Source organism: Microcebus murinus, chromosome 6, assembly GCF_040939455.1.
Source record: "Microcebus murinus isolate Inina chromosome 6, M.murinus_Inina_mat1.0, whole genome shotgun sequence".
NCBI lineage: Eukaryota > Metazoa > Chordata > Mammalia > Primates > Cheirogaleidae > Microcebus > Microcebus murinus.
In genome coordinates this window covers 40819126-40834301 of record NC_134109.1, presented here as the reverse complement: position 1 = coordinate 40834301, position 15176 = coordinate 40819126, and the positions used below count along the sequence as shown (strand labels likewise).

The following is a 15176-nucleotide window of genomic DNA, read 5'->3' as shown; positions in this document are numbered from 1 at the left end:
TTAACTATCAAAGGACATTTAGACTTTTCCTGGTCAAAATCTGATAAAGAGGTGAGTTTAGCATCATGATGGAGTGAAAGGGGACCATGGTTACTTCACCTAAATACGCCCTCCCAACTTTATATTAAATAGCAATAAAATACAAAACCAACTCTGACAATAGCACATAGTAAATGTGAAGCCAGAATACATCCACTAGTATGGAGGCAGTTTTTATCATCTCTATCATCAGTGGGGATAGATGGAGATCATATTCTTAGGCTAAATATATTCTACTTTTGAACCAGAGCAGTATGGAAGGCCCCTTAGAAAATAGGAAAAATTTTTCTTACTTTTGAGTTCTCATTTCATTCATAAAGAAAATTTTATATTATTTCTGTAAATGTAAAATCAGGATTTTGTAATATAATTAAAATAAATATATGTCTATTAAAATAAAATGTTTATTCTTTTGCTACCTACAGTTATCTATGGCATATATATTATGTTCTAAGAAGGACTGAAGAAAACAAAATAAATACATAAATACTACCCCTAAATCAAAAGGATGGATCTAAATGATTCTTTGGCTCCATCAGGTTTTTGCCTTTTTTTTAACATTTGTTTAGCCTACATTTCCCAATATGTCATATGGCCGTTAGGAGAGGCATTCGGATGAAAAATTGTATCCTGGGTTTGTACATATATAAGAAAAAGCAAAAGTGAGAGCATGAGGAGTGGTATAGTCTGTTGTATTCTCTATTTGAACTAGAAATTGCAGATTTACATCTGCTTCAGTTGGATGGAAAGTGATTACACTCCCAACCAGCTGGCTGGCTGACTGTGGTAGATGAAGGGGCTGCTTGCAACTGCAATGAGGACTTCATTAACTTGCCTTCCAGTCAGAATTCTCTGAACTGAAATCTCTTAGATCTCCCAGATCTGAGAGAGAGAAGTTGTTAATAAACAAGTAGATAGTGAGAGGTAATTGTGAACACTACCCTTTTTATTTATTGACAGATCTCTCCCCAATTAAGGATGAATGAACAGAATTTAAAAAAACAAACAACTATGAAAAGCCTCTGAGAAGGTAATTGCACTGTAGAGAATAGTAACTGAATCAAAACTATAAAAATGACTCTCATGTTGGGTTAAAAGACAGTCTAATTATGTCTTAAGAGATATTTTTAAATGAAATAGGCTGAAAATGAAAATACAACAAAAGTATTTTGAGGAGAAAGCAAATAAAAAACAGAAGTAGCAATATTCATAACAGTTGAAGTGGAAATCAAAGCATACAAGGTCTGTCCGGAAAGTATCCAGCCATTGTCAACATAATGAGAATGGTTTGCATGACACTGATATAACCTGGCAGCCAAAGAGAGTGGACTGGAATGCGCCTGCATGAAAAAAACGATGCCTTCATCGTACTGAAGGCAGGGGGGCACTAGATGTGGTTGCGTGAGCATGTGTACTGTGTGGCCATCGCATTCAAAATGACTAAGCAAGTAGAGTAATGAATCTGCATCAAATTTTGCGTTAAGCTTGAACATTCCTCTGCGGAAACTGTTCAAATGATTCAGAAGGCTTTTGGGGACGATGCAATGAATGCAGTGCAAGTAAAGTGTGACACAAATGCTTCAAAGATGGTTGAGAATGTGTTGAAAGTGATCTATGTTCTGGAAGGCCTGCAACAAGCAAAACACCTAAGAATGTTAAATGTGTACAGGTTAGGTTAAGAGACACTGGGAGAACTGTGTGAGGTCTCAAGGTGCCTACTTTGAAGGGAACTGAAGTGTCATTGTCCTTAGTATAATGTTTCTTGTGTTTTATTATCTTCTTCAATAAATGTTTCTATTTTTCATATTACATGGCTGAGTATTTTCCAGACAGACCTCGATGTGTTAAATAGACTAAACAGGACCATTATTTTGACAAGATATGTACATCTATTTTTTTTAGTTTTAAAAATCCTTAATGAAAGTAATAAAAGTACATGGTTTTAAAAAACCAAATAGTATGAAAATCTTGTACTGAAAAACTACCATCTTCTGCCCCACCATTTCCTTAACTACCAGGCAGGTTGCCCAAAGGCAGACACTTTTAATTCTTTTACCTCTTTCCTTTGAGAGGATATTTCATAAATTAAAGTAATGTGCTTATAGCACCTATTTTTCATTCATAAATTTAGACTGTACTTATCCTATTATGATAAGATTTAGCTCTCTTAAATTATTTTCTCTCCCATCTTCTCATAGCTATTCTAGTATTTTTAATAAATCGATCATGACTGTGTGGGTGTTGCTTATATAACAGTAATAAACTTAACATCTTTTTATTTTAAAAAAGTTTCAATATTTACAAATGTAGGGAGGATAATTTGGTGAACCCCATGTTCCTGTAGCTTAGTTTTAGTTGTTAGCGTTTTGTTTCATTTGTAACTCCCTCCCTCCCCTGGAATTATTGTTAAGGAAATCCCAGAAGTCATTTCATTTTATCTTTAAATTTGTTTTTAGACAGGATCTCTCTCTGTTGACTGGGAGAGAGTGTAGTGGCATCATCATAGCCACAGCAACCTCAAACTCCTGGGCTCAAGTGATCCTCCTACTTTAGCCTCTGGAGTAGCTAGGACAAAGGCACGTGCCACCATGCCTGGCTAATTATTTTTTGTAAAAACTGGGTCTTGCTATTTTCCTCAGGCTTAAATATTTTAATATGTGTATCTGAAAGATGATTTTTTAAAAATGGCATTACCATAATACTATTATACCAAAAGTATAATAATAATTGCTTAATATTATCAAATATTGAGTCAGTATTCAAATTTTCCTGATTGTTTCATAATTATTTTTTGTGGTTAATTTATTTGCATCGGGATCTAAGGAATAGCCATACATTGCATTTGAATGTGTCTCTTAAATCTGTTTCAATCTATAAATTTACCCTTCTTTCATTTTTCTTAAAATTTTTTTGTTTGTACTGAGGAGTTTCCCACATTCTGGATTTTTTTTTTTAATTTTATTTATTTATTTAGTTTTGAGACAGAGTCTCACTTTTTTGCCCAGGCTAGAGTGAGTGCCGTGGCGTCAGCCTAGCTCACAGCAACCTCAAACTCCTGGGCTCAAGCAATCCTGCTGCCTCAGCCTCCCTAGTAGCTGGGACTACAGGCATGTACCACCATGCCTGGCTAATTTTTTTTCTATATATATTAGTTGGCCAATTAATTTCTTTCTATTTTTATAGTAGAGACAGGGTCTCGCTCTTGCTCAGGCTGGTTTTGAACTCCTGACCTCAAGCGATCCGCCTGCCTCGGCCTCCCAGAGTGCTAGGATTACAGGCGTGAGCCACCGCGCCCAGCCCATATTCTGGATTTTGCTGAGTATTTCTTTTTATTATTCTTTAACCCGTTTCTCTCAACCCTGAATTTCATGAAGTGACAAGGATATTTGATAGATGCTGTTACGTACTTCCTATGTATCACATCAGGTGGCATAGATGTTTGATTTTATCTTTTTGTGAGATTAGGATTTATTTGTGAAAACACTTATCACCTTTTTGTACCAAGTTATACCGTATAAAAATGTGAAGACAAATAAACTGATTAAGAAATTTAGCAGGAAAACAATTTTTTTTTAAAAAGCTGAATGATGGGAAAAAAGCAAGGAAAGCAGAAGAAATGAACTATATAAGATAAAGCAGAAAACATGAACACAGTAGAATGTTTTCAGCTAGTTCTTAGAAGTGTGTCAATGTAATAAGCAAACCCTGGACAAATTCAAGTCAGAAAAATGGTGAGAGAATGCATAAGTTAGAAATAAGAAGAGATTCTTGAGTAACTTTGGCAACAACAAAAATAAAAAAGAAACAAAAAGATCATCATGTCCTTACAGCTGGGTATAGTATCTTATGCCTGTAATCCCAGCAGTTTGGGAGCCTGAAGCAGGAGGATGGCTTGAGGCCAGGAGTTTAAGACCAGCCTGGGCAACATAGTGAAACACCCATCTCTAAAAGAAAATTTAAAAATTAGCTGGCTGTGGTGGAGCATGTTTGTAGTCCCAGCTACTGGGGAGGCTGAAGCAGGAGTAAGTATCGCTTGAGCCCAGGAGTTTGAGGTTGCAGTGAGCTATGATGATGCTGCTGTACTCCAGACTGGGCAAGAGAGCAAAACCCTATCTCAACAAGGAAGGAAAGGGAAGGAGGAGGGGAGGAGAAGGGAGGGGAGGGAGATGGAGGCGGTGTGGTGTTCATAAAGCCAAGGGGAATTAGGTTCCAAGTTTCATACGCTTCTCAGAGGTGAAGAAAGAAAGACTGGAAAATGTACATTGAATTGAGCAAGAAGAATTATTGGTGTTCTTGGTGAGATCAGTTACAGCTTAGTATTGGAATATTCAGTGGATTTAGGAATAAAGAAAAAATTCTTAATAAAAAAGACTAGAAGGAGATAATTGCTTCTTAATGGGCTATATGCATTTCCCAGTATTTATACTTAGGAGCTCTTTATGTTTGCTACATTGAGGATTTGCTAGTTTAATAATTGGGAAAAATAAAATTTAAAAGCCTATAAATAAGTAAGTTTAAGTCTAGCCTTATATTATTTCTCTCAGTTGTCAAGGGTAAGTCACTTTCAGACTTCAGACAGGAATACCAAAAGATAATGAATATCTGAATTATATTTTCTTAGTATGCCCCTCAATTGGTTAAATATATATAGAGTACCTACTGTGTACCTAACCCTTTGTTAGTTGCTGTTTGATGTAAAAGATGTCTTTCTCCCCCTGGGTTGCTTACAGCTTAGTTGGGGAGAGAATATGTGCATATATAGAAGAATGAGTGCCTAATTGCATTCAGTATATTATCAAGTTATTCTGTACACATATTTAAATCATGGGATGGCCAATTATCAAGCCTCAGTTGTATGGTATAGGCAGTAAATGAAAAAAGGAGTTAATGAAGAGAGAGATCAAGAAGTGTTATAAGGACAGACTTATTAAAAAGGTAACGCTTGTATTGAATCTTAAGGAAGGAGAAGGATGTATGTAGTAAGTTGAGTGGAAGAAGATTGAGAGAATGGAATGAGAAAAAGCAAGGAGTCAGCTGTGAGAGTGTCACGTTATGTGAGTCTTCTCGATTTGTGAAGTAATAGGAGGTTTATACAGGAAGGTAGGGCAGGACCAGAGTGTGGAGTAAGGCCAAACAGGGCGAATTAGCCTATTCAGTTGCTTATAAGGAACAATTTTGAATTTTTAAGTGGTGGAGACACATGTGTGGGAAGTTTTTACGCAAGAAAAACTGGAAGAATGAAATAGTTGGTAAGAGGTGATGAAGTTTTTTAGTAGAGAGGAAGAAAGAAGAAGGGAGAAGTGCTAATCTGAGAGAGAAAGTTCTGGTGTCATGGGAAGATCTCTGGGAGTTGGGCCCTAAATCTACTACTTACTAGTTCTGTGACACTGATCAAGCAAATCCCATTACCTCTCTGGATGTCAGTTTTTTCATCTGTAAAATAAGGAAATCAGGATAGATGACCTATAAGGTTCTTCCACCTCTGTAATTCTATGACACTCTTCTTGCAATTGTGATGAAATAATTGACAAGACTTGATCTCTCAATTGGGTATGAGAAGGTAAGCAGGTAGAGAAGAAGGCAAGGCGACCTCAAAATTTTGAGACTGAGAGAAGATGCTCTTAGCAGAAATGGGGAAATATCAAAGAGAAGTAAGTTTAAGTGTTCTGTGCTACTTTTAAAAATCAAGGGGGGAAATCCAGCAGCTGAACAGGAGACATATTCCTGCCAATTTTACTTAGACTTTCCTAGGGACTCTTTAGTTTTTTCAGTGGTTCCTTTCATTGTTTCCTTTAGGCCAAATAGGACAAAATCAACCAGACTTTTCCCCCCCTAATATTTAATTAAATGTCTTACTGCAAATATCCATCTATTTTCTGGGCTCATTTTTAATCCAGTCTGCTTTGTAGTGTGTTTTGTGCCCATTTTGATAAAGTGGGTGACATTTATTATATAAATCTGAGTGAGCTAGAATTCATAAAATTACTTGGAGCAGTTTTAACCATCCCTCTTGGGGATATTATGCTAAGTGAAATAAGCCAGGGATGGAAAGAAAAATACCATATAATCTCATTTATATGTGGAATCCAAAAAGGTTAACTCATAGAACTCCCATAGAAGGGAGTAGAATGGTGGTTGCCAGGGGCTGGGAGTGGGGAAGAATGGGGAGATATAGGTCAAAGGGTACAATTTTAGTTAGACAGGATGCATAAATTCTGGAGATCTATTATACAACATGCTGACTATGGTTAATAATAATGAATTATATACTTGAAAATTACTAAAAGAGTAAATCTTAAATGTTCTTACTACACACACATAAAAATAACTATACGCATTGAGGGATATATTAATTATCTTGATTGTGGTATTCATTTTACAATGTATACATATATCAAAACGTCACATGTACACTGTAAAAATATATAATTTTTGTCAATTATACCTCAATAAAGCCAAAGAAAAAATAGTAGTCACAAAGTATAAATCAGTAATGTTATAATTCTTATAAAAAGTATTTAGAGAATAAAATTATCAGTGATTTTAAAAACAACAAACCATCTTGGGATGTCTGCTTTGGGGAGAACACTTGATACTTGAATTATTAGAGCTTTTTCCTGCATGTTTTATTTATTTATTTTTCTTTTTAAAATTTTTTTATTTTTAATTATTATGGGCACATAATAGTTATATATCTTTTTTTTTAAGTGCATTATGAGGGTACAAATATTAAGGTTAGGTATATTGCCCATCCCCCCCCCCTAGTTATATATCTCTATAGGGCACATGTGATATTTTGATACAGGCATACAATATGAATTAATCAAATCAGGGTAATTGTGGTATCCATCACCTCAGGCATTTAACATTTCTTTGTGTATTCTGCGTGTTTTAAATTTGTACTTCTTAATTATGTATCTTTGTAATTGTGCCATGCCATTTTCGTATGTGTAAGTCTTATTTTTTTAAATTAATATCACTGCCTTCAGGAAATTATCTTATTTTTTTAGTCCTTAGTGACCTGAACCTTAACAAATTTTGTTCACCAAATGACTTTGTGTTTGATAGGTGATTTAATTAAAAAAATCAAAACTACCTTTATCAGATTACCACTTGTAGATATTTCTTGAAATGGTTCAATGTAGCTTACTTAATATATTTTTATTGCTTTTTTATTTATAGAGCTCAAAGCATGCCTGTTGTTAAGGAAGTAAAAGTACATCTTTTAGAAGATGCAGGCACAGAAAAAGATGCTGCTGCTCAGGAAACTAGAACTTCACCCAGTGGAATTGATTCAGCTACAACTGTTGCTGCAGCAACTGCGGCTGCCATTGCAACAGCAGCTCCACTGATAAAAGTATATCTTTCTCCCCAGATATTCATAACTACTTTGTGAAATATAGAAATATTTATTAAGAACTGATTCTATAAATGGTTGTATCCAACTAAAGTAGGAACATTCTAGTTCTTCTCAATTTGAAAGAATTTTCCTATTTGTGGTTGTGTATTACTTCTCAGGTATCATGAAAATTACTCCTTAATCACTGTGATGGCTCTAGTGAATCCAGAACTTTCCCAGTTTTAGCACAGAAAGTCCTGCATCCTGGGAAATACCTTGAGTCCTGAGCAACCTGGATGATCATTCATTTTTACTTGAGAGCTGGAAGGAACATTAGAGATCATCTGTGCCTGGGCTGTCACTTTGTAAACAGAGGAACAGGTCAGAGTAGGCACAAGATTCTAGAATTAATAAGTAGCAGAGCCCTGACTCAAGGCTGCTGACTTAACCTAGCCTTATGTTAGTTGAGTATTAAAAGCTACTTTGTTTTACTATTTCTTTTAAATTTCAATTAAAGTATCTTATTTCTGGCATTATAAAATTCTATGTGGCAATTTATTATAATTTTTTTTTTTTTTTTAGACAGAGTCTCACTTTGTTGCCCAGGCTAGAGTGAGTGCCGTGGTGTCAGCCTGGCTCACAGCAACCTCAATCTCCGGGACTCAGTGATCCTACTGCCTCAGCCTCCCGAGTAGCTGGGACTGCAGGCATGCGCCACCATGCTCGGCTAATTTTTTTTTTTTTTGTATATATATATATATATATTTTTTTTTTTTTTTTTGAGACAGAGTCTCGCTTTGTTGCCTAGGCTAGAGTGAGTGCCGTGGCGTCAGCCTAGCTCACAGCAACCTCAAACTCCTGGGCTCAAGCAATCCTTCTGTCTCAGCCTCCCAAGTAGCTGGGACTACAGGCATGAGCCACCATGCCCGGCTAATTTTTTCTATATATATTAGTTGGCCAATTAGTTTCTTTCTATTTATAGTAGAGACGGGGTCTCGCTCTTGCTCAGGCTGGTTTCGAACTCCTGACCTCGAGCAATCCGCCCGCCTCGGCCTCCCAGAGAGCTAGGATTACAGGCGTGAGCCACCACGCCCGGTCTATAATTTTTTTTGAGAGGAAACATTTACCTAAGGTTAGCTATCTCATGCCTTTTGTTTCTGTAACTCTAAAAATAAAGTCATTAAATCATCAAGATTTAGTGAGTAAAAACTCTAATTTGATCATTTCTCAATACCAGTTGCTTTAAATAATCTTTGTAGTAACTGAACATATATTTTGTATCTTTATAAAATATGAAATATGATTTTGATATTTTTATTATTTTAGGTACAGAGTGATTTGGAAGCAAAAGTCAATTCTGTTACGGAATTACTTAATAAGTTACAGGAGACTGATAAACACTTACAACGGGTTACAGAGCAGCAAACAAGCATTCAGGATAAACATGAGAAACTACATTGTCATGATCATGAAAAGCAAATGAATGTATTTATGGAGCAGCACATTAGGCATCTTGAAAAATTACAGCAACAACAAATAGATATTCAGGTATCTATAATACAGCTAGTATACATTTCATAATCTTTTATCACTTGGATCTCTAAGGTAATATTAACTATAGTAACAAATTAAATTGAAACAGTTTTAATTTTTTTTTTTTTTTTTTGAGACAGAGTCTCGCTTTGTTGCCCAGGCTAGAGTGAGTGCCATGGCGTCAGCCTAGCTCACAGCAACCTCAAAATCCTGGGCTCAAGCGATCCTCCTGCCTCAGCCTCCCGAGTAGCTGGGACTACAGGCATGCGCCACCATGCCCGGCTAATTTTTTCTATGTCTATATTAGTTGGCCAATTAATTTCTTTCTATATTTAGTAGAGACAAGGTCTTGCTCAGGCTGGTTTCGAACTCCTGACCTGGAGCAATCCATCCGCCTCAGCCTCCCAGAGTGCTAGGATTATAGGCGTGAGCCACCTTGCCCAGCCAGTTTTAATTTCTTAAATCATGATTTGTTTGTTCTTCTTTTTCCCCTCTAAGTGGAGAACTCTGCCATGTTATAGCTCAAATATTACTGCTTCTGTGAGATCTCTCTCTCTAGTTAGTTTTTCTTCCGTTTGCAGTATTTTTGTTCATACCATTTTTAAAGCCCTTTTTTTTTTTGGAGACAGAGTACTTACTCTGTTGCCCAGGCTAGAGTGCCATGGCATCAGCCTCGCTCACAGCAACCTTAAACTCCTGGGCTCAAGCAGTCCTCCTGCTTTAGCCTCCTGAGTAGCTGGGACTACAGGTACGTACCACCATGCCTGGCTAATTTTTTCTATTTTTAGTAGAGGCAGGGTCTCCCTCTTGCTCAGGCTAGTCTGGAACCCCTGACCTCAAGTTTACAATAGTTAAGGCAAAATATTAAGGGGTTACACAGCAGAGTTGGGCTTAACCCAGGTCTTTGTGATACTACATCCTTCCAATGGCATCTCTCCTACTACTACAGTGGACAGTTGCAATATAATGTATATATTTTCATTGTTTACTAAATGTAATAAATTTTTTTCAAGACTTCTAATTAATGTCAATGTGTTTTATCATCTATTTCAAATGATATTTGAAAATAATAAAATAATTTTATGTCTTCTAGACTCATTTTATTAGTGCTGCACTCAAGACCAGTAGTTTTCAGCCTGTTAGTGTGCCCCCTTCCAGAGCAGTGGAAAAATATTCTGTAAAACCTGAACATCCTAATTTTGGTAGCAGTAATCTGTCGTCACCTAATACATTTGCTTCCAAACAAGGTAAAAATATGTGGTTCTCTATGAAAAAAAATGTCAACTATGAATTTTATTTGGGCTATATAAAATGAAAACTTATTTACTAAGTGGTAGGAGTCCTTGCTTTACAGAATTTATTTATAGGAGTCTTTGTTTTATAAAATTAATTTTTGTAGGTCAAGTAATTTTTAGGTTATTTTGAAATTTGCTCAAATCATGGATCTTGTCCCAATTCATGGTTTTAATTAATAACCTTCATAAATTGTCAGAAACACAATTTTAGAACATTTTATTTATCTAGTATCAAAAATGTTTGTAGTAAATCAACTCTCCAGTTGTCTGACAAACTGCATATTTATTAGTTTTCTTGATTCTGTCAGGAGGGAAACCACCTGGGTATAATTATAAACTATTTCTAAATCTTTTTAGAGCTAGTAATGTAAGTCTATTTATCGTAATAGAATTTTAAAACACTTCATTTATAATAACAAAGGAATATATTGATATTTGAATAATGAACTAAAGAAAATCAAGGGACTGTCCCTTTAATAATATAGAAATCTATATAGTACAATATTTTCGACATTTGATTTGTTAGAACATTGTGGTTTTTTTACTTTCTCAGTTATCTTTCTTTACTTTAAATTTTTATTAAGACATCTTTATTCCTTTGGAATCAGAAAAAAAGTTAAACTGTTTGAAAGAGGCATGGAATGAGAGAGATGGCCCCTCAGAAGCTGCCTTTCACCATGGCAATGGCATCTCCCGGGGTGACCTCACACCTGGAGATCCCTCCCTGGGTCCTGCAGAATCTCTTTCACTTTTCTCCTGAGGAAGGAGAAAATTGCAGAGCTGCACTGGCAGGCTCCAGCTGGCCTCTTTCTTCTGGAAACCTAAGCCTAATATCAAGTGTCCTGGAATGTCAGTCTTGTTTTTTTCCATCCTGTAGGTTCTGCCATTACGTATCTTTTCAAAGTGTCCTGTGTCCCTAAACTGGGAATTTTTCTTATATCTCTAGATAGCTCAGTCAGCCAGTGATGGCATTTTGCATTATATTCTGCCATTAGAAATGGGAGGCTAAAAGATGAGATAGTGACTTAGTCCATTTTCTGTTGCTGTAACCAAGTACCTGAGACTAGGTAATTCATAAAGAAAAGATATTTGTTTCTTACAGTCTGAAGGCTGGGAAGCCCAAGACTGAGGGGCTGCATCTGATGAGGGCCTTCTTGCTGGTGGGGACTCTATGCAGAGTCCTAAAGCAGCAGGGTAGCACTTGAGGGGGCTCACAAGAGATGGCCAAATTGGCTTTTATGTGATTTGTTAGAACATTGTATAACAGTCATCAAAGATTCCTTATGCTTATAAGGTTCTTTATGTTTTACAACAAACACATGGTTCCTACAAAACTGTTATGCAGTAATGAGTCAATTTTAAGTTCTGAAGAGAGGACAGTGAAGCACAGAAAGGTTATGACTTGCCTGTTCAAGATTACCTGGCTTGAGAGGGAGGGTGTCAGAACTAGGACCAGAACTCAGGCTTCAATATGACCCAGCCATGTGCCTTCTATAGAAGTGGACACTTTTTCCATATTCACTTCTAGAGAATTACTCGCTCATAATTCTGTTGTTTTTTTAGACTTGAGTTTTAAAAAAAGTTGTGTGTTTTATTGATCAGACACTGAATTTATTTCCTTATATATATATCAGTTACAGTAATATAAATAAAAGAAAAATGAATAAATTAAAAATTCAGTAAATTAAACTTTATTTTTCTATGTTTTTTTCTTGGGCATATATTATTTTTATGTAATTTTAAGTATAGCATAAATACAATTTTGTACTGCTTTTCTACTGGCCTATTTTCCATGTATATAGCTCTCTTTATAATTTTAATTTGTAATGACTAAAGGATAGTCTATTGGATAACTGTTTTACAATTTACTTGGACATTATTCTGTTGTTGGACACTTAGGTAGCTTTTAGGGTTTTTTTTCCTTTACAAATAATACTGTAATGAATATCATCATATATTTAATGTTTTCTTCCATTTATTTTATTTCCTTGGGATAAATTCCCAAGAGTAAAATTACTAGGTCAAAGAATATAAAAATTTTAATGCTTCCTATACTTGTTGCCACATGGTTTGTCAGTTTTCATTGCGATGAGAAGTACCTGGCTGTGCAATTTTCACCATAGCTTCAATAGTACTGAATATCATATTGATTCTTATTTACTAGCTGTAAGTGTAAAATGTTTATAGTCTTCATTTCTTTTGATTTTGAGTGAGGATGAAGTTATTTATATACCCTCATTAATAATTTGTATATCCTTTATAGCTTTAGTTTTATTTTTAAAGTATGTGAAAGAGTAATACCCTACAATTTAAAATTTTTTAAAAAGTAAATTAATTATTTTTAAAATTTTCTATTAAAGCACCTTTAAGAGAAGTTGAAGATACGGGTTTTGATAAACAAAAATCTCCTTTGGAGACACCAGCACCTCGAAGATTTGCTCCCGTACCTGTTTCAAGGGATAGTGAACTATCAAAGAGGGAAAATCCTATGGAAGAAAAAGAAAATATGGAACTGTCAGGTCATAGAGGTAATAAAGCAATTATAATTAGTACCTGCCTTTTACTAGACCTATCTCAAATTAGGAAATTGTCATGAGGTTTTCTCATTCATGGTTTATAATTCTCTGTGTGCCTAGTAGTAACTAAAGTGGGATCTCTGTTTTAAATATTTTTCGTTAAATGATACCTACTGGACAAAGCAAGCTTTTTTGGATTCTTTGTAAAAGGAGTTGGAGGTATACATTTACAATTACAGTACATATACAATTATAGTACATTTACAATTATTCTGATTATCTTGCATTGGTTATTACTTTTAATGAACAAGTTTGATTATTAATGAAAATAATAATCACTTATTAATAATAAGTTTGTTATTAATAAATTACCAACAATTAATTTTATTAATATCATTAATACTCATTTTATTAATTAATAATAATCCCACAAAATTATATAGTCTCACTAAAAACAAGGCTAAAAGAAAGATCCAATTATTGCTGTGAAGAAAGGTAAATCACTATAAATTTATAAAAATAGTCCATTTTACTGGGCTTGTGATGATGATGCTTCTCATTCAAATTCCTTTTTTCTGCGATGAAAATAAATTTAGGCTTTTACTTGTATAATTTAAATTTTAACAGTACAGTTTTTATGAGGTATAAATATTTAGTTTTATTTGCTGAGTGTATTTATAGCCTACATTGCAGAGTGAATTGAGTAGATAATCATCCTAAGAAGCTAATTTAGGCCAGATTACAAATATGTGTGAAATTTTCTTTAAAACATAAATGGATTAGTATTTGAAAAATGATACCGTATTTCTTCTGTTGTAGGAAATGTAAAATTATTGGAACAAATTTTGAATAACAATGATTCTTTGACAAGAAGAAGTGAATTTTCTGATAACACCTCACTAACCGGGCCAAAAATAGGATGGAATCCTGAGAAAAGAGACAGGTAAAAACAAGAAATTGGAATGAAAGCTTGATTGAAAAGAGCTTTGTTCACAGTTTTCAAATTTCTTTATGAATTTTAATAAATTATAGCATTGCTTTTTAAAATTATCTTAGATTTAATTTCTATTTTCTGATATGAATGTATCTCTTCCTTTTTCTATAATATAGTTATGAAATGAATATCTCATTTTTTAGAAATATAGATTATCAATTTCTAATAAGTGAAGATATTCATGTCTGATGAAATGATATCTGGGATTTGCTTCAAAAATAATCCAGTGCATCTGGATCATAATGATCCAGTGACACTCTACAAAAAAGACACCTGCACTCGAATGTTTATAGCAGCACAATTCATAATTGCAAGGCTGTGGAAACAGCCCAAGTGCCCATCAATCCAAGAATGGATTAATAAAATGTGGTATATGTATACCATGGAGTACTATTCAGCTCTAAGAAACAACGGTGATATAGCACATCTTATATTTTCCTGGTTAGAGCTGGAACCCATACTACTAAGTGAAGTATCCCAAGAATGGAAAAACAAGCACCAGATATATTCTCCAGCAAACTGGTATTAACTGAGTAGCACCTAAGTGGACACACAGGTGCTACAGTAATAGGGTATTGGGGAGGTGGGAGGGGGGAGGGGGGCGGGTATATACATACATAATGAGTGAGATGTGCACCATCTGGGGGATGGTCATGATGGAGACTCAGACTTTTGGGGGGAGGGGGGGAAATGGGCATTTATTGAAACATTAAAATCTGTACCCCCATAATATGCCAAAATAAAAAAAAAATAAAAAATAAAAAAAAAAAAATAATCCAGTGCAGGGTAGAGGGGAAGTAGGTAGGGAGTATAGATAAAATGAAGATAGCCATGACTTAATGAATGTTTTAGTTAAATAATGGTTATAGAGAGGTTAATTATAGTATTCTCTCTACTTTTGTATATATGTGAAAGTTTGCATAGTAAGTTTTTTAAAAATCAAATAAGTCTGGGCTATGATAATTATATTTATCTTCAATATCCTGAAAACTACAGTAATAAAACCTAAAAGAGCCACATTTTGAGGAATTTTATGTACATTAAATATAACATTATACAAACATTATATAACTTTAATTTATTTACATTTAATATAATTACTGATAAGGTAGGATTTATGTCTGCCATGTTATATTTTCTATATGTCTTATGTCTTTTTATTTCACTATTTTTCCATTAGTGCCTTTTTTTGTATTAGATACTTTCTAGTTGTATCATTTTAATTCTTTCATTGTTTCCTTTTCTTTTTTTTTTTGAGACAAGAGTCTCACTTTGTTGCCTGGGCGGCATAGCTCACAGCAACCTCAAACTCCTGGGCTCAAGCAATCCTCCTGCCTCAGCCTCCTGAGTAGCTGGGACTACAGGCATGTGCCACCATGCCCAGCTAATTTTTTTTAACATATATATCTGTTGGCCAATTAATTTCTTTGTATTTTTTAGTAAAGACAGGGTCTTGTTCT

General features: G+C 34.7%; 1 protein-coding gene across 5 annotated transcripts in view; it reads left to right on the top strand.

Annotated features, from left to right (window-relative positions):
- The window catches only part of KIAA0586 (KIAA0586 ortholog), a 131906-nt gene that overhangs the window by 28638 nt on the left and 88092 nt on the right, over nt 1-15176 (top strand). For 4 of the 5 annotated variants that reach the window (XM_076004001.1, XM_076004004.1, XM_076004003.1 and 1 more), the window contains 5 exons: nt 7222-7396; nt 8705-8926; nt 10005-10158; nt 12567-12734; nt 13542-13665. In XM_076004001.1, coding sequence (XP_075860116.1) covers nt 7222-7396; nt 8705-8926; nt 10005-10158; nt 12567-12734; nt 13542-13665 — 843 coding nt within the window. Of the gene's footprint in view, nt 1-999; nt 1070-7221; nt 7397-8704; nt 8927-10004; nt 10159-12566; nt 12735-13541; nt 13666-15176 lie in introns of those variants that run through there. The other variant, XM_076004005.1, reaches the window with a different exon arrangement.